This window comes from Stegodyphus dumicola, chromosome 1 (genome assembly GCF_044657685.1).
Source record: "Stegodyphus dumicola isolate Sdum_Otavi_A_Nest chromosome 1, ASM4465768v1".
Lineage (NCBI taxonomy): Eukaryota > Metazoa > Arthropoda > Arachnida > Araneae > Eresidae > Stegodyphus > Stegodyphus dumicola.
Window position 1 is genome coordinate 88,988,543 of NC_140768.1, and position 24,921 is coordinate 89,013,463.

General features: G+C 30.3%; 1 protein-coding gene across 4 annotated transcripts in view; it reads left to right on the plus strand.

The window, feature by feature from the left end:
* Window positions 1–18,489, plus strand: part of LOC118184015 (uncharacterized) — a 31,122-nt gene extending 12,633 nt beyond the window's left edge. For 2 of the 4 annotated variants that reach the window (XM_035353645.2, XM_035353647.2), the window contains exon 3: window positions 120–18,489. In XM_035353645.2, coding sequence (XP_035209536.1) covers window positions 120–225 — 106 coding nt within the window. In that variant the 3' untranslated portion in view covers window positions 226–18,489. The remainder of the gene's footprint in view (window positions 1–119) is intronic. The other 2 variants (XR_004757338.2, XM_035353646.2) reach the window with 2 other exon arrangements.
* The last annotated feature ends 6,432 nt before the right edge of the window (window positions 18,490–24,921 follow it).

Consider the following 24,921-nt stretch of genomic DNA (forward strand, 5'->3'; position numbering starts at 1 on the left):
GTGGTATTCAAGAATTCTTTTCAATTTTGATTTTGACTTACTGAACCCATAGAACAGTTGCATGGATCTCCTAGGTACAGTGGAACTCAGTTTGAAAATCACTGTTTTATTTGTTCCAGATCTGAAATGTGTCCCCAAGAGCCGACTGCACCTCCTCCAAGTTACGAAGACCTACTGCGTACTGGCCGCCTGACACAAGATGGCACGACAGTTCATTTGATCTGAAGTTCATTCCAGCAGGTTCTGTTTTTCATAAACATATCAGAATCATTCCCTGATAAGCTCAGATTGTACATGTTATAGCTTTTTATTATTATTATTGTAGGTAATGTATTATAATTTTAAGTCATTGTGAATGTTCCAGTGTATTTTTTAAACTATCATCATGACCTTGTATATTTCTAAAGTGGACAAGTATTGTGCTTGATGTTTAATCATTCATAAGATACTTTTTTGTGGTAATTTTAAAATATGCCCAATTCTGTTTTTCCACAATAGCTATCTCTTAAAAAACTGTGCAAAGGTATTAGTTTGCAATAAATTTGATTTAGAAGTGAAAATAATTGCATTAAAAGATTAGATCCAACTGAATTGGAAATAAAAATCCTTAATTAATTCTTAACTTCGCTTTTAACCAGCTTGATTTTAAATCATTTTTATTACTTGAATTCAGTTTTCTGACAATAGAAATTTTTGCCTCTTAATTTGGAATTTTTGCAAGATTTGTGTACTGGTGACCAATGAAAAAGTCCACAATGGTGTACTAACTAATTCTTTTCTGTAATAATTGAGGACAGTACAGATGATTTTACATTCTGTAGCTTAAATAAACATTTGTTACTTAGCTTGAAGCCATTTTGGATATTGAACTAAAATGAATTGGAAACCAAAATTGTAGTTTTTAATTTTTGCGATTTGTGTGCATTTTTTCAGGGTAATCTCTTAGCTGTAATCGGAAGTGTACAAATTGAATACAAAATATATTTTTTTACAGACTTCTAAATGTATGCATACATACATAATTATTAAGGAAAATGTCTGTAATTCAAGAATGTAAAAATATTAGTAAAGACATGACTTACATGTTATGCATATTAAATTTTATTCATTCTCACTTTCTGGCATGTCATTTTATGCAGTTCCCCATCTTTTACATTAGCAACTATTTTTATCAGTTCTACATTCAATCAGCAGCTTAAATTTACTTTCTAAATGTATTTGATCTAACAAATTAATACTTTCAAGTAAGACTTTTTTTTTATTACTGCATTAAAAATAACATATATATTTTATGGTGCTGCACAACTTTAACTAAAAATAATATATATATTGTATAATGTATATATACAATTCCACTCTACTATAACTAGAAGCTCTTAGAGCTATAGACCTTTCTTTAAAGTATGGTAAATCAAATCAGATGGAGGTTTAAAGTAAACCTTTTTTTTATTTACTTGACTTCCTGACAGTTATACAAACTATCCAATCATATGAAACCTGCTACTGATGAGTAAACATTGTAAAAATGTTCCAGTCAAATTTAAATGGTAAATATAAGCAACTTGTGCTATTGGCTGAGGTCTTCTGAATTTCACAAAGCAACTGCAGCTAGTGAAGCTGCTCAGTAATGTAATTTTCATCCTTGTGGGTGAAAGTACAGCAAAATGGTAAGCTAGCCAGTAAATAATGTAAAACCTTAAGTGTGATTTATATACTTTTGTGACATTTTGTTAATGAAATGCACATCTTCATTAAACAATCCTTATTTTGATTTTTCTTCCTAAGAGATATGACCTGTTTTTCAAGTGAAATTATGTATCCAAACAAATTTAATACTGAAAGAATCTTCAGAATTGTCTTGAATAACTTCTGCTTCTTTATTACTAATACTTTTGTCACTTCTAAAATTGATCCAGTCATGATCATCATCTCATCTCTCTGCCTCCATTATGAATTAAAATAATTCTGCCTGGACACTCCTAGAATAAAAAATCTCGCTTTTAAGTTTCAAAAAAATGTATATGAACATTGGGCAGTAATATATGAGTATTTATATAACATCAAGTATGCATGTAAAATATACTTAAATAACCTGTATAAAAAGAACAAAATGTTAAAGCAAAATCGAAAAATTTCTGGAATGAACAGTAAACATTCTTGCATGTGTACAGTTACAAGCTGAGGAAACAAGTAGTTACTGTATGGCTATTTTTATGATAAGCTCTCCCATAAAAATACTGAAAATATTTTGGGATCTTTGTACTCTAATTCTCAATAGGGTTAAAGTAGAAATTTGATAAACCAGTAAGCCTCCAATTCTCTAACAAACTGTGGTACAATTTGCATGAGAATTAAAAACTATAGAAAAATGTAACTTTAAAGTTGTACAGTCAAAAGTCGTTAATTCGGACACCCATAATCCGGACCTCAAAGCTACAAACTTTCTGCGCATGCGTTGCGTTCACGCATGCGCACAGGCGTTTAGGAGTGCACGTAAGACCCTTACGGCCGCAAATATGTTTGTGTGCATGCGCGTGTAATGTGTAACAGAGGTAAGCTAAAATTATCTAATTCAGTTAATGTTGCAGATTGCGTTGTTCCTTAATCTACGAATTGGATCCGGCTTATTAGTTTTTGCAGACTGTTAGAGCAATTTCATAAAAGTAAGCTTGAACTTTCGATTATGTCAAATAGAATTTCCGATATATATTTACTAATATGTAATTTGTATCTACAAAGCGAAAGTATGTTTTGAAATCCGAAATCTGTTTATCAATTTCACGTGGGGGATTGGAAGTTGATCTGTCAGCACTATCCTTATCTTCAGGGCAGATGTTTTTATTTTATTTGGCTTATAATTCCTTACTAAGTGTAGTAATTCATCTCGATGTACTCCGTCTTTGATATGATTTAAATCAAGTTCCTCCTCATTATAATTCGCTTCTGATAGTGAAGAAAGTGACCCAGAGGTTATTGAAAACGAAAACATTTCGATTGACAAATTAGTCGGTATTCTCAACACAGCAATTATAGGACTTGAACAGCGGAACTTTGTAACTAAACAAGAAATTATGTCTGTTTAATAGAATTAAAGAGAAAGTATTATCACATGAAACGAAGCAACTTACATTGAAAGAAATGTTTAATAAAGTAAACAAATAAATATTAAGCTTCTTCTTTTTGTAAATTTTGATACCCTTTAGATCATAATTGTTCTTTATTTCATAAATTACAGTTTCATATTTTTAATTTTGTAATTTCTGCATGCCATCTTACAAGATTTAAACTGATGATCGATGATCCGGAATCACCGAAGTCCCAACGAGTCCGGATTAACGACTTTTGACTGTATATACATTTTGAGACTTGGTGATAAAATTAAATGAAGATTAAACAAAGGTGGATTAATAAGATAACTCAGTGCAACAATGAGCAGTAAAGTTAACAAAATATATCAACTCATAAAATTAATCAAAATTTTATTCTACTTAATGTTTGAGGTAAGAGCATTGTTAAACATTAATACAGTAGAACTCCAGTTATCCGAATGATTTGGGACCAAACCATATTCGGATAATTGGATTTTTTCTGACGAAAGGATCTATGTACACTGTAATTACTGTATGTTGGAAATGGGAGAAAATAACTTTTTTTTTTTTAAGTGGTTTTACTTAATTAAAATTAAAAGGCAACACTTTTATGTACGTAGTATATGGCATACTGTACAGTATTTATAAGTGCTAAGATTAATAGCTTGCTTAACATCTCTGTCAAAGTAAGCTGTTTGATAGTGTGCCTGCACTTAAAATTTCTTAGCCTTACTTTTAAGAATGAACAAATAAGCTTCTAAGCTGAGATCTTAGCTTTTTCACAAAAAAATCAGACCTGAAATTGGGTTTCCCATAGAACTTTGCTCCAAAAACCACTTGAAACAACATCATCTAAATTTTTGTTTATTGCTGCATTGATTTTCTTGAAGAACTTACAGCTTCGTTTTTAAACAGTGACCACAAAGTTTAAAAGTGTAGGTTTGCTCCCTTTAATGTCTGAAATCATTGATTGTCCAACATTATGTTTCTCTCTTAATTTTTTTCCCTTAAACTCTGAAAGCGATTCAGATAATTGGAGTTGCACTGTAATAGATTGTACCAAATTTAATGCTAAAAAATGCATATCCATCTGATGCCATTAAGTGCACTACACCAGAAGGAGAAAAATTTGGTCTCTCTCATGTTGCATAAGGACAAGAGGGAAAAGATTTTTATTTTTGCCTTTGACCTTGTAAGATCAGTCAAGTGGATTTACACCAATCATATTATTTTCCCTTTGCCTTTTCTATTATAAGATAGAAGTTGAAATTTTTAGACTTTTTAGAGTTAAAAAAAAAAAAAAAAGTGTGTGTTGGGGGAGGGGATTTTTAAAGAAAAAATACATAAGAATTTTAGCAGTAGATTTGATTGTAAATGGGAATTCTAACTCTTTTACCCTTTTGTAAATATTTTTTTTTAAATTGCATTCGTGTGGACTTTTTTTATGGAAAAGAGCTGTTCATTTTATTAAGTAAAATAAAAATAAATTGCGTAAAAACAGAAGGGAATTTTGCAATGCTGTTTTTAAGTCAAAAATCTCAAAAAATAGAATTGGGTGTATTTGCAAATGTTGATAAAAAAGTTTGTTGTACATCTTGGTCAGTATTGTTACTAAGTGGAAAATAGTCTATGTCATGTGAAAAAAAGCTATATAGCTAGATATTCCTTCTAGTTCATTTTATACAAAAAGACGATTAACAACCAGTTTCTAAAGCTTATGAAAGTGTCATTTGTATCTTGTTAAGTAATACAGTTCATCAGTTGCCAAAAATGTTTATATTTTCATCCTATCATTTCACTTTTAGTTTGGCACATGGAGTCTTTGGAACCCAAAATATTTTTAGTTTTCTTGTGTGCTGAGTGAAAGAATTTTTTCTAGAAATGATGAAAAATTAAATTTTAAATGTATCTAAATTTAAGTCAAATATTGTAATTTTATTTTGTGAATCTTATTTTTTCTTACTAAATCAGTCAGCCATAAAAGTTTCAAAACCCCAGCAGGGCTAATTACTATTTCACCTACATCAGATGAAGTGAAGGATTATTGTTTCTGGAAGCTTTTAAAACTGGTTAAATGCTTATAGTTAAACCTCTACAACTAAACAAAATGATTTAAGCAAAAATCTCAGTTTATATGAGGTCATCAAAACAAAAACTTCAGTTTTCTTTTGAAAGGAATGGACTTACCAAATTTAAAACAGAAGAGGGAGAGAGAAAGGACTTACAAATGAATGTTAGATTAAAGCTTAAAAATGAACTCTATTTTTACAATAAAGGACAAATATTTTCAAAATTTTGCTAGCAATGTGATGGTAACAATTGCCAAAAAGAAGTTCTTAGCCTGCACTGATTAAAATAAGATGGGGGTCATAAAATCTGATCATTATTGGAAAAAAAATTGTCATTTGTTTAGTGGTTTATTAGGTTAAGTTATGCTTGTAAAAATATTAGGTTATTTTGAGGCAGGAGATAGGAAAAATGAGCAGTGCCCTCTCTATGGCACGAACCTGGACCTCTTGAATACGTGGTCAAGTGTACTGCCATTACACCATGAATACGTGGTCAAGTGTACTGCCATTACACCATGAAAGAATGCTGGAAGGAGGAAGAAAATACCTTATATGATCATATAACTCACAAAAGTGATTTATTTAGTGAAAAGAAGTGAATTATTATTTTATGAAAGCAATATAATATACAATTAAGTTGTATAATTAAAAGTGATAAGTAGCGAAAATCTTTTTGCTGTTGATAAAGATGGATCTATGTGTGATCACCTTTGAAATCAGTAGAGTTTTATTTGAATCTGTACCAATCTAAGGTTGCTGTTTTTAACCTAATTTTAAATTTTATAATTTAAGTTTCACTTCCAATTAAATTAAAAGTGATTTATTTAATGAAAACTTTTAATGCAAAATTTGGTACCTTTGTATTAGCTGAGCACAAAAAATAAATCATTGATGTGATTTATAAGCTCTCAGATTAACTATTTTAAAAACAAATGTAATGTTGCTAATTTAATAACTCGTATCATCCCCCCTTTTTAATGTAGCATCTTATGAGCCCAAATTTTTATCGAATCAGCATCATTTAGTTGTTAGTTAATCATCATCCAAAAGAACCTTTATGAGTTTCTTTTGGACTGTGTGAGATACTAAGGATAAAAGTTAGCTTGAATAAAAAAGATGTTTATCAGAAATTTGCTCTTTGAATTTTCAAATTGTTGAAATTTTATGAAAAGGTAAAGTATTTATTGTTAATATTCTCTACAATAGTGATATTAAAGAAAACCTGTTCTTCATGCAATCACTATACCATCTGCTGTCTTTATTTTATGTTATGATTACATATGCAATTAGCTATAATATACTTTTGAATTGCACAATTTCAGTCACTATAAAGTGCTGTTTGGAAATATGTCATCAGTAATGAATTTTTGCATTACAGATTTTTCATATATTTATTTGAGGCATTTGTTAAATATATATATATATATATATACACTGTAAAAAATAAACTTTGAAGACATTTCTATTATAATATTTTCATGTTAAAAATATGGCTAGCTTGTATTTTCATTATTTTTGTGTACCAATGATGAGAGGGAAAAACAGCATTGAACACTAATTTCTTTTAGAGCTACTGCATACAGTTTTATTTGTGATATTTTTCCTTGTATTGTGTAAATACAAACTCTTAGTTTCATTTAGGAAAACTTCTTTATAAAGCTGTTTAGACCTTACTTTATCATAATGAATTGCAGGAAGCTTCTGCGTGGCAAAGTTCCTGAGAAAAGAAAACCTTGTTTTTAAAATTAAGAAATCATATAAATAGGATTAGATTCCATATGCTAATAAAAGTACACTATTTTGTCTTCATATACTGTATTAACTCGGAAGATAAGACCCCCCCCAGAATATAATACCCACCTTTCATTCTGGGATTGATTGTAGAGGAAAATATATAAGTGGATAATTATTTTGTCTTGCAGTAGCTCTCAAATCTTTGTCACCCCCTTCCTTTAGAATTTCCTGTAAATAATAACATGATAAACTTCGTCTCAAAAACATTTTTTGTGATGCATTGTTGCCTGCTCATTCTGAAATGTCATTTATCAAAGTGCCTGATTGTAAGGCGCAACCAAATTTTGTAGCCCCCTCCCAAATGGGGTCTTATTTGCAAGTAAATACAGTATATTTTAGAAGTATGTTTATCAGAAATATCAATCATTGATAATGTAATACTCAGTAGAACTGTGTAAAGAATTTGCACAGAAATATTTTAATGTTTATTATGTTCAGTCTGTCATAATGTTACTTCTGTCCTCCTTGTTTGTATAGAGTTATATACTTGATATATGGCATGAATTATTAGCAGGTTAAACTGAATTTTGGAATAAGGTCATCAAACTTGTGCATTTATATTTCTGGTGTGAAAGGAGTTAATAGAAGAGAATATACAAAAGTATAAACTATAAAAAGAGTGCTTTCTGGTTAACAGGATGGCAGTAAAATATTAAATACCAGGTATGGCAACCTGTTTCTTTAACCTTCTGGGTAGCTGTTCAGTGAACTGAAAATTATATCCAAATAGGGCATTCTGTTTCACTTCATGCATAGTTCACCAGTGGCAGCACTGTGAATAAGTAGTCAGAAATTATTTCCCAAATGTGGTAACCTGTTTATTTCACTTCACGAGCAACTATCTAGTGACAGCATTACAAACAAGTATTAAAAAAAAGTATGTGCTAAACATGGTAACCTGTTTATTAAACTTCATGAGAAAATGTGTAGTGGTGGCACTGCAAATAAGCAGAAAGAATTGAACATTGATCCAGTAATTTTTCTTTGGACATTTTCAGGTTTTATGTTCGGTCGAATTGGGCCCCTGTGTATACACACAATTCCTTTTTGTTTCCAGTATCAAGAGCTTGCATTGTATAATTGTCAGTTGTAACTATGAATGAAATTCTCTGTAACAACAATTACTTATTTGTAAACTGCTTTTTTTATTATTATGATTATTTTTGGTTTCGATAAAAGAGCCATTCTTTTTATGAAGTTGTATGTATCATTAGGGTGTCTATTCCTGTCTCTATTTAGATGTAGGGCTAACATTTATGTTTGGCTGCAAGTAGCATCCCAGTAACTGGAAAGCACCTTAAAAATTTACTGAATTAAAAACAAAAAATTATACTTTGGTGGTTGAATGAATCTTAAAATCTTTTTATATCATATAACTTTTAATTTTTATCAGCCTTCATAAGTGCATACTTTATTAAACTGAATTTGTTAATATATAAAATCTCCTCAAATTTGAATTGCTGTTTTTGTTTTCAAAGGAAGTGATATAAATTTAATGCCATATTTTTTTATTTTTTTTTTTTTTTTTTATTTTTCCTCAGATTTGATTTATTTTAGTCTCAGAAATTCTGCAGATGCATTTTTCATGCTAACTTACAAACTTTAATCATCATTTATTATACAGATATGAATTAAACTAAAGAAATATAATAGTTTAATATTCATTTTATGTTGAATTCATTAAAACGCTAGTCTTTTAGTGCAATCACTTTAGTAGAATGCGCCAAACTGTGGCGACCATGTGCAGTGCAGTTCCTTAGTTTAACAAGCTTTATCACTATTTTCATGTGCATTCTTTTTTATTGTATTCCAGGTTTATAATGGTTTTTCATAGATAAATCATGATATTTTTCGTCTTTAACTCAATTTTAAAATATGTGGAAGTTATCTGCAATATATCATTAAGTTATTTTTAATAGGGCAAAACATAGGAGGCTGTCTTCCGAAGGAGTGGATGGCTTTATTAAAAAATTTCTGAGGGAAACTGGCTCTTGCTCACATTATGCATGGAGAAACCAACCATGCAGCTGCCCTGTTTGCTTGTGATCGAACATACGTTAAACTCCCACTATTCAGCAGTCTTGCAGTGGAAGGAGATGCTGTAAAATTTCTGCAGGAATACTGTAGTTTGCAAGGATGTTAGAATAGGAGGAGAGATGATTCGCAGTTTCTTCCACTATCTGAAAATAAAACCTACCTAGCAAGTGGCAGCCATGTTTGTGAACTTAAAGTGCTGCTTTATGCCAATAAAACATACATATTTCTACAGTATTCTATCAATGTGTTTTCCCTATAAATATATATTGAATTTATAATGAAATCCCTTGCTTTTGTTAAATTTTTGTTTTTTCAAGATGATATCTATAATTTACAATGTACAGAAAATTATCAAGAAATAGTGCAGGATCTAAATGCATATATATAATATTAAAGCCTTGAAAATGATGTTTCTGCATATTTCAAGGATTTGTTTGGTTTTATTAGGTACCTGTTAGGTGTACTTTCCAATTATTGCTTTAAAAACAGATTTTTTTTTAATTCTAAATATCATAATATATCAATGAATCATATTATATAAAATTGTTTTAGGAATAGGGAAGAAAGTTATTTTAATATGCTTAATAGGTTGTTGTTGCTTTGGGTTGTAATATGCTGAAACAGAAAGTCACATATTTTTTATTGACAATGTTATTTAAATAGCTCATTATCCAAGCTAATTCATATTTATGAAGCTCGATTAAAGAAATTACCTTGAATTAAGCTGAATTGCAGAAATATATTTACGTAAATTTTTGGATATGTCTATTCTAACATATTCAGTTATGGTAAATATTTTACTTGTTTTTATCACTAGAAATTTATAAGCTTATGCAAACAATTTTTAACAACACAACAGTTTATCTTGATCAAATGCACAAATTATATTCATAACCAGGGCTGTGGAGTCTGTAGAGAAAATGGCCAACTCTGACTCCTTGAATTTTAAAGATTTTTTGATGTAGCAAATTATTTATATTAATTAGCATTTATTATGAAATGGAAAAACTAGCATTAGTTATTTCTAAAAAACGGTATAACTTCGGCAAGATCTTCTGATTTGTATATTTTCATTTTTATATCTAAAGGCTCTTTGTTCTTAATTTTCATTCGCTTTGCCTTAGCCTTTTCAACATCATCCAAAAATATTTCTCAAAATCTAATTCATCACTGGAAGAGGATGATAGAGACTTAATTGCAATGTCTGCAGTCTGACTGTCCTGATTCGAATTCTCCAATTGTTCTGAGAATAACTCGATTCTTAATGAAAGTTCATAGATGGCTTTCGTTGCCTTTTTAATTTGTTCGTCATCCAAGAAAATTCAGTGTTTCGAATCAACATATATTGAACCCAGGAAGATCTCATTGTCTAACAAACTAGCTTCTCTTTTCTTCATTGAAGAAATAAATTATTCCTTAAAATAAACCCTCCATTTCAGAAAGAACAAACATCACATTCTTCTATTCTCACCTCCTGTCAGTTCTTTAGATTGCAGCTTTTTTGTTGCTATATACGATATAGAAAGAAGAGTTTCCAATTCTGCAAGATCATTCCACAGTCTTTCTGTTAGTGAGACATTAGGGTTATCTACATTTCTAAAAAAGTTCTTAATTCTAACAACCTCTTTATCATCAAATATGTACTTCTTTATGGTATTGCATGATCACTAATTGCTCCTTTTCTTGCTCACTTCCTAAGAATGGCATCAATTTTGGTAGTTATAGCTGCTTACCTAAATTTACCAGTGAGATTTGTAACTAAATGAATCAGTTTAATCACTAATGGCAAATATCACATCCATCCTCCTCCATTATATTTATTTATTAATGTATATAGTCCATAAATAAAAGTAATAACTCAGCTTGTCATTAATTTTTTTTAATTCATTTTAATTTCATTTCATATTCAAACTGTCCAACAAAAACTGGAGTTGGAGTCGACCTGTTTTTAGCGAGTCCAGCTCCAAGTCCTTTTAGCCCAAAATCTGCCTGACTCCACAGCCCTGTTCATAACAGTTCACAATACATTAAAAGGAATAATAATTAATACACAAAGAAAAAGTTACTTTATTTGACTCTTTTACCATTTATAAAAATAGCAATCTTGCATTTCGTGTAAATTATGAAAAAAATTCTTTAAAATGATCAAATAGCATAAGTTTAAATCCTACCATACACAGGTAAGGAGCATACATGGTAAGGAACAAAGATTCCAGTCACAAGCAGAAACAGGAAAATGTACTTATTATAATTTGATTATTATGACATCCCCTTTTTTTTTCATACATGAGGGAAAAATACTTGATACCAAGATTACTTTTTCAGCTTACTACTAAATTACATATAAAATTAATACTTAAGCAGGAAAAGTAACCCCAGGAATCTTTTTAGAAGTTCTATTTGTTTATCTGTATGCAATACAACATCCCATGCCTCAAAATTTAAAAAAAAAAGTTGCAGTGACAAGTTTCTTTGCATTAGTCATACTGGTTAGACAAATATGGCCACTGAGAATTCACTTTTTGAGTTGAACCCTTCTTCTGTCTAATATAGCCTCCTTGGCAGTAAAATCATTAAAAATAACTATTGCCTTGAATTCTTAAAGAGATTGCTGCAAAATTTCCAATAAAACAAAAAAAACACAAATCTACATGTATGTAGATTTATTGATTGATTTTTTTTCAAATGAGTCATTCTTCTCCCCTCCCCCAAACTGTAAGAAAATGGTTGTGTTAAGTATCAAATTAAGTGTAATAAAATTGTCTCATTAAAAAAAAAAAAAGGTATTACAGGGAAATTTTATTTCTGTCAAAAATGTTACTGAACTCCAAACTTAGAAATTAAAAATCCCAAACTTTTACAATATTAATATATATATAATTTGATTGGGAAGAGTTATAATTTTTTTTAATTTATGTTAGAAATAAGATAAAATAAGCCCCGTTCACATGCAACGCTCCTTCGCATCACACAGCTGCCGTTAGCAAGAGGAGAAAAAAGAGACATGAAAGAGTTTCATCTTTAGGACCTGTTCAGAAGACCGCCGTCTTCCGTCCCTTTACACCTACACGCTTTTGATTTTTAGAGGATTAAATTTTTTTCGAATTTAAAGTTGAAGTGATTTTTTGCAAATATTACCAAATAAACTGAAAATCTCAGAATATTATAGTTTGCACCATAACACACTGTGGAGGGGAAAACATTAAATGAAATTTTTAGCGTAATTTTTTCAAAAACTATTTTGGGAGAATTTTTGAAAATCGTTCATATTTTTAGACTTTTTGACGCCCATTAATTTTAAAATTTCGTATGTAAAAATATATCGGTTACAAACTTGCGACATTTTCACGGCTTATAAAACAAACTTTTTGCATTTAAAAAAAAAATGATAAAGGAAATTAATTGGATGATTTTTTTACTTTTTTAAAAGATATGCAATGAAACAGAATGGGAAATATTGTTTTTTCTTGGGCATCAATTCGAAACATGGGTTTCAAAGTAATATTGTCATTATACCACACTAATTTTATGACATTATTTATAAGTTGTTATTGTTGCCAGTTGTTAGTTCAGCGTGAAATTGGAGATATTTCTGAGTTAACTTTCTCTTAAGATTCGCTTTGTATTCTGTTGTGTTTAACGTTCTTATTAGATTGAAGCATAACTACTGATTATACATAGTGATATTCTAAACACTTGTATGAGTATTTCTGTGGAAAATTCCAGAACTTTGAAGTGTTTCTGTTGATAAAATAAATTTAATTACGCTATCATCGGATTTGAGTGCAATGACAATTATTTACGAACTATTATCAATCTATTACAAACCCATACGCACGCAACAATACTATAATTAATTAATGTATTAAAATTGTTTTGAACATATTTTACAAAACAAAAACAGATAAAGAAAAATTTTGCTTGTGTTTTATGATTTTTTGCAATTTTTCTGGCCACATAAGGTTTTAAAAAAGGGTTTGTAATTTATGTTTATATTTACCAATTGAATAAATAGCACTGTGTTTGATTTATATATATATATGCATGTATTGAAATTCAGTAGTAAAATTTTAAAGATTTGAAATGATTAAATGTCTATTTAGACAGTTTGTATTCTTTAAACTGCGAATGTAAACTGGGAAACCTTTTGCATTTTTTTCGATAAATCCTTTTACTTAAAGCCCTAAAACATATACAGGTATGGACTAAATTATTTATTATTTTTACTGCTTATTTAAAATTACATACTTTATAGAAACAAGGATGGGTTTTGTAACATACTGAAAAGAAAAATTATTTGAAATGAAAATGTGACTGAGATCATATTTGTTTTAAAGATTTTAGATAAAAGTGTATTTTTTATTTTTTTCTCAGAAATTAATTCATTAATAGCAACATCATTCCTTGAAGTTGTTAAGAAAACTCTAATAAATACAATTAAAAAACTGGGGGGGAGACATTGAAAATTGTAGGAGGAGAAAGACATTTTAATTGTAAAATTTTTGAATTAAAAAAAAATTACTAGCAAAAACTTTTTTTTTCACCTTAAAATTATTTTGTCTCACAAAACCATTTAATAATATTGATAAAAAGTAAATGAAAATGCTTAAACTTTTTTTTAAAAAATCATTCAAAAGGTACCGAGTCCCTTGTCGCATTGAAGCCGATATGCACTCGTCTTAACTTTAGTTTTAATTTGAACGATATTCTTACAATACCAGATAACCATCATATAACCTAGTCTATAATTTCCGTATCTTAGACAGTTCTATCTAATTTTTGGATAGACATCTATCAGCGTGACTATTTCGCTGACAGTCTAGTGAGCAGTAACTAAAATTAAGTGAACCGCACAATCGTGCAGTATAGTACGGGAAATCTCCCCATTTGCATTGCTCCTGAGAGGTAAGGAACATTCAACCAAGTTCTACCTCCAATTCGGCAAGGCAATTAATGCTTGTTCCCATGTGAATGGGACAAGTTGGAAGAACCGGTTTTCTCTACCGGTCGAATCTGCTCTTGTGAACGGGGTTATAGTGATGGAATTTTGGGGGTAGAAGTACGAGATGAGTATTTTCATTCATTATTTTATATAATAATCTGTTATTAATTGCTGTATTCTCTTACTGTAAACTGGTCTATCACGGTATCAAAACCAGCTTTATCAGTTTAATTGCATTTCTTTTAAACACTTACTGCATTTAATTAATTCATTTTTGAACTTATAATATTTCATTTGACATGTGTATATTTTGCCTGTAATTTTCTTAAAAAATTTACTGTAATGCATTTATGATATCTTATACGTACAAAAATAAAATTCATACAGGTGCTCTTTACCTTATAAACAAGTCTGGTACTGGACAACCATTTGCATCATGAATTTATAAAATGTTATTAGGTTCGCTGAACATATCTCCTAATGATATTCCTGAGAAAAGAGCTGTAAATATTATCAAATACACAGTTGAAAATATTAAAACAATTAAATAATGCATGTTAAATACAATACATTTTAAATAAATAATTACTTTACTATGGAGTTTATACTTCGTAAAGCCACCTTGAGGCTTGTGTGGATGAGGTGAAGATGAGAATTGTAGGTTTTTACATGGATGGGGTTGAAAGAATGTATAACTAATCGACAAGTAAAGAGAGCATATGTGATGAGGAAATTGTTTAAGAGGTGGAAGAAGTTGTCATGCTAGATGGAGCAGCAATACCGATTTCTGAATTGTCTAAACTTATCTGATCATGTTTTCATTCTTTCCATCGTAAAGGAGAAGATAGCACTGTGTAACATTATGCACAGCAGACTTCACTTTAGCAAGCCTCTTAGAATTATCTTGGTTTTCAAAAAGGCCTTGTAACTTAAAAACTGCTAGTCATTAACATGTTGACTGCCCAACACAAGATAACTTGTATTAGTGCTCTCCTTCAGGACGCGCAATACAAGTTATCTCGAAGTTTCTTGACTTGCCACTTTTACACCACTACGAGTTACGTACTCGCTTAGCACTTGTTTTAGCATTACCGAGGCGACAACTCAGAGCATGTTTATAAGAATTGACTTGTAGTGGGCTTCTGCGAAGAGCTTTGTCTAACAAAAGCCAACTACGAGATAATTCGTAGGCCCCTTTTTTCTGCCAAAAAAAAAAAAATCATCCTATAAAATTTTTAATGATTGTTACAAGTCATAATTAGTATTTTTAATAATATAATATGATTAAATTGATTTGGCTTCTAAGACTGGAATTCGAAAAGTGCCGTGGTAGTCAACGTGTTAATTTTGTATTGGATTTTTTTAGGAGGTGCAGGCTCTACTTCCTCCTCACTCTTTTGCTCTTGAAGATGTATTAAGGTTTGTTGATTGCACCTTTGACATGATCAAGTGGTCAGGTTTTGTTATTAAAAATTATTCCGATCATCAATTGATTCATACTATTTGAAAAAGTGACATTTGCTATTTTCCCCACCCTTTTTTTAAGTCTTTATAGTGATTTTTATTTCAAATAAAGTGGCTTTCAAGTTTAAAGTAGCTAAAGTTTTTCTTACACTGTTTTTATCAGCATTTAATTTTCTATTTTAAACAACCACTTTTATATTATATATTTTCTTTTCAACTTCAAACAAATTTCCATCTTTGAGAACAGGTTTGTTTGTACCTGTAAAATTTCATAAAGTGTGTAGCATCTGTATTTTTTTATTTTATACAATACAAAATCTGTAATCCGGATTAGGGGTTTTTTCAGATTATAGATCATCAATTTAAATCTGGTAAGATGGCATGCAGAAATTATACAACTAAAAATATGAAACTGTAATTTATGAAATAAAGAGTGATTATGATATAAAGGGTATAAATGTTACAAGAAGAATGCTTAATATTTATTTGTTTACTTTATTAAACATTTCTTTCAACGCATGCATGCGTAAAGTTTGTGGCTTTGAGGTCAGGATTATAGATCGTTACGGACTTTGTACTGTATTATACTATTTTGTTAGCAGTTCATTAAAATAAACAATATATGGAATCATACCCAAAATCATGAGTTCCTTACATCTGTGTTTATGAATGGTGTTGATGAGGGGTTTTACATATCTGTCAGCTACTAGAACCAAGAAGCACTTGTCATCGTAGCAAATCCACCTATAAAACTGTGGCAAATACTCTACCTACATTGTTCTTTTGTTTTAAAAAGAAAGCTTCATTAATCTCCATGATTCAATGAAGTCATCTTATTTTATTGATTATATTAGGAATTCAGATATATTGAATTAATTGTTTGTGTATATTAATAAAAATCTAAGACTAAAATGCACCAATTTCTGTTTTCACATCAAGGCCTCGATAATCGAGAAAGTACCAAAATAAATAAACCAAGAATATATTTACTAATAAATTTAACCATTGTTGTCACTAAAATAATAATTGTTTAATTATTTTTACTTTCTTGTTAATTTTAAATACCAGCAATGCAACGTTTTACATTATTATTGATTCATAGCTCTGCTTGTCCAGAAAGAATGCTCAGGCTCAGCATCACACTGCCTTTTTAATTCTCCTATTGTGGTTTGCCTTGTGTAATGTTAATAGTTTTTTATCAAGTTATATAAAGCTTAAAATCTATGTAACAATTATTAATAGATAATTCTTATGACAAATGTTTAAGAATTTTCGACAGTTTATGTAAAACTGAAGATCTAAAAGTAAATACATAATTTGTTTTTCACTATTTATATGAAAATCATAAATTTTATGTCTTCATTTTGATGTGTACAATTTGTTCTTTTTTATGTTAATTTCCATGTATTTATTTATTGTTTATTGTGCTCTTAATGTACTTCTTAAATATATATAATAACTTGTTTATGGCAGCTTTCAGCACATTTTAAGATGATTGTTATCATTTTTAATATATATATAAATTAAAATTGTTGGTAGCTTAAAAAACAATTAAATGGGTTATTCAAAATGCTTAAGTGATCTTGTAAAAGCTGAAATAATTTTGAAAAATTACAAATTTCCAAGTTTTTATATTAAACAAAAGTCTCATTAGAATTCTAACTGTAATTACAATGGAGGAAAAATAATTTTTTTATAATGTAATGGAATTGCATTTCTTTTTCTTTTATAAAATTTTACTTGGAAATATAAAACATTTAATATTGAGGCTACTTGTAAAATAATTATTTACTTTGTGTTTTTTTAATCCATCCTTAATTTTATACATGAAATTCAGTTTTGTTATTATTTTAACGTAAATTTAATTATTATTTTCTGTCACACAAAATTTTCCATGAAGATTGTAGCTATCTATAAATTTACCTTTCACCCTTGCCAGTGATATAATTTTAACATATACAAATCTTTAATCACTATTATACATTTATTTTGTGTGTATAATATTTATAGTTTAAGAATTTTTGTTGAGGATATTCTGATGAGTTTATAAGTAAATGTAAATTTTATGTTCATCTGTTGAAGTATAAATAAAGTATGAAAGTCTTTTATGTATGAAACAAAATGCTTTAAAATTGTAGTAAAATGTCAATTTTGAATTTAATTTGAATGTTTATAAAAATCTGAATCCCCCCACCCCATTCATGTTGAATAGTAGACTATGCATGGAATTGCTGTGAAAGTGTGTTGAGAACATTGGAAACTTTAAATGAATATTTGAAAATATGAAATTTTGTGGGGAAAAAAACAAATACTTAGATGTATCTTGTTGCTTTTACTAGTGAGTACTGTATATTTCAACTTTCCATGACTAAGTTTATAAATTTTAATGTTAAAAATAATTTTCTTGTGCTGTATTTAATGAATGTAGACAGATAGATAATTGAGTTTGATTTATATTTTAATTGAAATAAGTAAAATTCAAAAACATGTTTGTAAGAAATATTGATGAAATCATATACATAATATGAATGATTTGTGGACTTAATTTTTGTTCCTTTGCTTTTGAAATATAATAGTGATTCTATTGCTGTGAGAAATGCATTGTCTCAAATTGTTTCTGTGATTTATAAATGTTATGTAAATATGTATATTTAGCATTGTTATTTTCTGTGCATTTGTTTGTTGCTTATAAGTAGGGTATTGAAGTGCATATTAGTATAGTCCAAGCTTAGAGTTATAAAATAATATTAACTAGTCAAAAGTCATATGAATATTATTTATGTATTTTATCTGCTACTTCAAATCATTCACTAAAAAGTAATTCTTTATGTGGATTGAATAGCTAATATAAGAGGTAGTTATGAGATGAATGCAAGGAAGTTATTAATGTGGTTTTATTAGGTAGAGATTGTAAAATAAAATTAGTACCTTTCAGAACTTAAATTTTTATTCATTTATATTTAGCAGTCCACGTGTTTTAACAGCATTTAAATGTTTTAATAATGTGCCTCTGGCTCTGCCTTTGAAAAAAAGAGCGAAGAAATATTGTGTGTAGCATTTCCTTATAATTGACAAGTAAACTGCTGTTTGATTATTATAGTCTGTCGTTCCTTTAACCCTTTTCAAACAACTTTTAAGTAATAAAAAATGCAACTTAAGGAGTAGATTATTTTAGTATTTACATACAAAAGTTGCACACTGTATTTAAACTTTTTTTTTATTAAAGTGTTCTAATAAACTTCTATCACAAAAGAATGTATCTTATTGTAGGGAATGCAAAGTTTGCAAGTCCCAATACTTCGGATATTCTCCTTATTAGAACATGGCAATATCAAAAGTGTAAAAACAGGGATTTTTTATTCTTACTGTGCATAATTAGCATAGTTATTATAGTTAAGTATTATGTAGTAGGAAACAATCTTTAACAAAATGCCACTTGACACATTTAGAAGAGACTAAAACCTTCCCATTTTTCTTTGTTTTTGTATTGATCTGTGTAAAGTATATGTTTAATACATGTGTTTTTATATTGATGCAATACTATAGTGTTTTATCATCTTGCCACTGCACCAAATGAAAAAAAAAGAGTACTTCTTATTTTTCCATCAATTGGGAAAGTTGCAGTCATTCCTTCAGACATATACCAATGTTTTTGGCAGAATTTTGAAGGAACAGATGGCATTTTATTTAATTAAATAATCACAAATCACTGTACATTTAATTATATAGTCTACAGATACAAGTTAGTGATATAACATGTAAAAAAAATAAATGAATATGAACTCGAACTTTGTGGTTATCTGACAAACAATTTCCTTGAAATTTGCTCTAATCATTCCAGCAGCCCAAAATCCCTTTTGGCATTTAAAATAACAATTGAAAATTTACCTCTTTTGTGAACCCTGAATCCTGTAAATTCACTTAAGTACCAGTTTCAAGTTTGTTGTGGTGTTTTTTATTGTGGCATTTTGACAGATTTCAGTCTTTTGGTATTTTGATTATGATAGCAGGATCGCATGATTTAAATTTTTTTTTCCATTGCTTACTGTTCTGTAGAAGGTAGGTTCTAATTTTTAACCATTTTCTTAAAATACAAATGGAATAACAGTTAACTTATATCTTTCTTTGCAAAAACAAATCTGGCTTTGCATAAAATTGAAGTGAAGATCTTATGAATGTGTTATAATGTCATGCTTATTCATTATTAGTGTTATATCACACTAGTGAGATGTTTTGTTTATCAAAATGTTTGACTGAAAAATAAGTGTAAAAAATTTTTAAAAAGTTTATTGATGTAATGTATTGATGTTTATTGATGTAATTATTTGCCCAGTCTATCCGTCCCCGACAATTTTCTTTAGATACCTAGTCCAAGACACTTTATTGAAAATGTTACTATGTTACTACAAAGGCGAAGCCCCCAGCTTTCCTGTCCGATGATTCAGCCGCAAAGCTTTTAGAGGCCAGTTCAACAAAACTGAACTGGAAAAAAAATAATAAACAGTTGAACATGTAATAAAAGGACACAAAGAAAAGAAAACAGATACACATCATTCGCAAGTCTACTCCAGCCAAGTATCTCTCTACGATGAAAATTTTTCATTATTTCCCTGGAATACAGCAGCATTTTAAAGTTATACATATAGTCCTTAAGATCTCTTGGAAATTCGATTTTTCATTTTATCTCTAATACTAGCAGTTAGGCCACCGGTTTCAACGAGTGAACATTATCACCTCTTACTCTACATAGCGATCAAAGATTGTTTTCCTGCAAGGCAAATCTATTCAAGTATATGGGAAAATGTCCCATGTCCCATTAAAACCTGACTCAGATCTATATCAGTACAGCAATTTCTTCCTTTATAAATCTGTAAAGTAGACATATAATTTTTCTTTTTGTCTGAGGATTCCAATTGTTTTTCCATTTTTCATATATACTATTTTGTAAAATTCCAAGTCTTTCTTCTAGAGCCCTGCAGTTTAATTTCTTTACAGTTGCCAAGTGTGGCTTCTTTTGCCAATGCATCAGCCCTCTCATTACCATAGAAACCTACATGTGCTTTAAACCAATGTATCTTAATATATTTTGTATGTAGATTTTTATATTTCATTATAATATTCACAATAAGTTTATTATCAAACCCAAGTCCAGAAAGTGATTGCACGAGCGATAGAGCATCAGAAAATATATGGACACATTGACCACCAGATAATTTACTTTCGATCCAGGTCAAAGTCTCTAGTATTGCATATAATTCAGCATGGTACACCGTATTCTTGAAATTTAATAAAAAAATTTTGTGGTCAGTCTCAAGTCCATAATAATACACTACAAATACACAACCAACATTTCCTCCGAGGCCCTAACCATCAGTACAAATATAATCATTTACACTACATAATAATAGATCATTTATTTCAAATTTATCTGCAGGGTGAATCAATTCAAGACATTCTTCAAAGGCATCACTTGTAATTCTATATCAGCATAGACTCCAACTACTATGGATTCTCCGTAGTTTCTACGGAAATTCATGAAAAACTACGAGCTACGAAAAGTATGGAAAAAACTACGGATTTTACAGAAACAAGAGCAGGAGAACCAGTACGCAAAACGGAACGAACTAATTCATCCGATGATTGGCTGAATACTCGTGTTATCATATATCACGTGTTGAGTGCGTTCCTAGTTTTGAAGAATTAGCCAATCGTAGATCAGTAACTCCAACCGTTAACGACTTATCAATAGTTCCACCCAATTGTCTGTCTCCCAGGTTCCTCGCTGATGCGTGTTTAGGCTGCATTGTGTAGTTTACGGCGAGAGCTTAGCGTGTGTCTTGTGAACTGTGAATCAGGTGAAAGATTTTTAATCATAATGCTGCCTCGAACGAAGAAGCCAAAATTATCAAAGCAGAAGTTTAAAGATTCATATTCTTCAGAATTTCCATGCATTAAAGCGCCCGAAATTTCTGTGAATCACGCACACTGCAGTGTATGCAACAAAGACTTCTCAGTTGCTCATGGCGGAAAAGATGACTGTAAACGGCATGTGTTTTCTCAAAAGCATATAGAACTTGGCACCGTAAAATCTAAAGAAATAACAAATTTCTTAATAAAAGATGATGAAACAGATCCTATAAAAGCCGAATGCTATTTTGTTCGTTTTTTAATTGAACATAATCTACCGCTTTCTGTTTCGGATCATTCCAAAGAGCTTTTTAAAGCAATGTTTCCGGATTCTGCCTTAGCAAAAAAATTTAGCTGCGGTCATACCAAAACTGCTGCTATTGTGAAAATGCTTGCAGAAAATACTGTTGCTGATATTATAAAATCAGTGTGCAGTACATCATTTTCTCTAAGTACTGATGGAAGTAATGATAACGATAACAAACTGTACCCATTGGTTATAACATACTACAGTAAAGAAAAGGGAGTGATAATTACTTCATTGATTTCTATTTTAGAATATACGAATAATACAGGAGAAGGTATTTTTAATTGTATAAATGAAAACTTTAAAAACAAAGGTTTAGAATGGAAAAATTGCTTATCATTTTCTTCAGATAATGCTAGTAATATGGAAAGTTTAAAGGTGTAGCATCATTTATCAAAATGCATCAACCAAGTATAATCACCCGAGGTTGTCCGTGCCACCTCTTGCATATAGCTGCAAAAAAAGCTACTGAAAAATTAATTGGCTCAGAAATTGAAATGTTGATAATAGATATATATTTTTACTTGGAGAAAACTTCGAAACGGAAGCATAGCTTCAAAGTTGCTCAACAAATTTTGGGACAGAATGCAAAATCTCATAAAATTTTGAAATATTGCAGTACGAGATGGTTATCTCTTTTAGAATCTATAACAAGGATTTTGGAACAGTGGGATGCTGTGATAAATTTTTTTGGAGATAAACCAGATAACAGTGAGAATGAAGGAAAGAGATTGCAAAACATTAAAAAAATTTTACAGTCACCGACCACCAAATTGTACTTGTTATTTTTGAAAAATACTTTGCCTTTGTTTATAACAGTAAATATTAATTTGCAACAACAAGCTCCTTATATACATAAATTGAGAAGAGAACGTTTTGAACTTTTAATGAATTTATTTGTTAGATTCGTAAAACCATCAGTAATTTCTAAAGAAAATGAAGATGTTACTCTAACGTCTATTCCATTTCAGAAGTATAGTAAACAAAAAGAAAATGAAAATTTAGTGATTGGTGCGGAAACAAGACTATATTTAAAAAATGCCAAGTTGAATGAAAGTGAAGTGAAATCATTTTTCAATTCTGTGCGAGCTTTTTTCGTAACTGCATGTTCATATATAATTGATAAATTTCCACTGAGTGATCCATTTCTAAAACATGCTGAAGTTGCTGACATCAACTTGAGAACTGAAGTCTCATTTTCATCTGTTCTTTACTTTATAACGTTGCGCGCCTCTAACTAGCACGCAACCAAGAGGTGACTGTGAAAGCTTGTATAAACCACAGAGTCTTATAAAGGGTTTAAGTTCCTTTTTATTCAACGTAATAAATTACAATGGCGTCCTCTTGACGCTTACAGACTGTGCCCACTAGACAGTCAAATAAAAATAAGAACCTGAAAAGAAAATAAAGACAAGATTCTAACTACGAGGCTCTCTAAAATAACTAACTCACCGCGTTTTACAATACCGCTGCTAATTCAGCAGACTTGAAGCTCACTGGAACAATTGCAACTACTTCCCGCCAAGCACATAGGCCGCAACGCTAAGTTCTTCAATTCTCGATTTCTACCTCCGCGCTCGCTAAGTAAGAATAACTCTCTCACCGAACTCGTTTCCTTCTATTTAAATCATAATACTTCCGCTGATAATTTGAATCCTTGCGCGTTCTACTCAAATTTACATATTCTGGCATTGGCAGTTCCAGGGGAAAGTAAGGCTTGACAGGAAAGATAGTTTAAACTTAAAATAAATATAAACCCTACATTTGCCGCTGCCAGAATTTGGAAAACTTGGAAGCAGGTCCTACGAACGACCTGTTGTAAGTTTATCTAATTCTGAACTAACTGGCGAAAGCCTCGTTTACACAAAAAAAATCTTATGTAACAATTATATATTAAAATTCTGTTAGTCGTTACAAAGCTTTCTTCTTACAGCAACTTTTCCTGGACTTCATCAATCAATCTTGGTCTTTCCTTCCAGCATCTGGAAGGAATAAGTATCAGTATCTACATACATTATAATTTACACTTTCTTGACACAATAAATTTTTGTTTTTAACGTTTCGTTTTTCTTAGTTATTTCTTACTTCACATTCATTCAATTTTTCAAGCATTAATTTAACTTTACCCTGGCTCTCCACCGTGTGTGGTGTCAAACGGGAATATTCGTGTTTTAGTCTTACAACACTTCCCCTAACCACCATGATTTGTTAGAATTCAACAACCAAATAGACACACCTTACTCGACATTCTACAACTCAATGAGCTACTTTAATATTCTTAAAAATTCAAATGTAGGTGGAGAACCCTACAAAACACATTCATTCTAACTTCCCCCTCATTCATCTTTAAACATGCAGGCTTTCGCTCTAAAGCATGACTTTATCTACAATTTACTACTTAAATTTTGACTTCATTGCTTTTAAGCATTCACTTTTAGTATCTACAATTTTATGCTTCTAGACTAAATTCTACTTTTATATAACATTCAAGTATTTACATACATTTACAAAAGTTTAATACATATGCTTTTTACAATTTACCATAAAATGAATAAGAAAAAATAAATTTTTATTTTACTCATTCTTCGCCAAGCTGGCGGCACTGAAACTAAAATTCTTGTTAGTACAAGAATACAAAGTTATTTTTATCTCCGGCCAAATTTTGGCTTTAACATAACAGAATTAGTCTTTCGACCAACAGAAAATGCTTGTTTTTAGCTTTTACACTTAAAGAAAATAATACTTTTGCCTTAGCTAAATAAAGTAAAACAAAACTAAGTCCCAACCAAGACATATTGACTTTCGTCAAAACATAGAACTTCGTACTTATGCATAACATTTCGGAACAAAAGAGAAAAAAAATTTATAGAAGGTTTTAACTTATCTTTGAGTTTTCGATGCTTGAAATTCCGTCATCCGTTTTTGGCAAAATTGATCCCAAGTTAGAGGTTTCATGGATGTCAATCTTCTCCTTATTGATCTCCGAGTGTCGTCCCCGTTGCTTTTTCTTTTGCGTCCTCTACATGATGGCCTCTTGACGGAGTAATCATCTGGTTGTTGGCCTTTGCGTTTCTGCCTGGGACGGCTGGTCTTGACGTCCTCCGGTCTGGAGTCCTTGAATTTCTTCTGTTCGTCGTATTTTTGTGCCTCCTGTTGGCGTTTCAGTTTCCGGAACGGCGGCCTTGCTGGCACCTGACTCTGTGGCCGTGTGCGCGTTCTCCTTGATGTGTAATTTCTCCTCCCATCTTTTGTAGGTGGTGTTTTCGTCTTTACCACGGTTTCTTTACCCGGTTCATCTGTATTTTTGTTTTT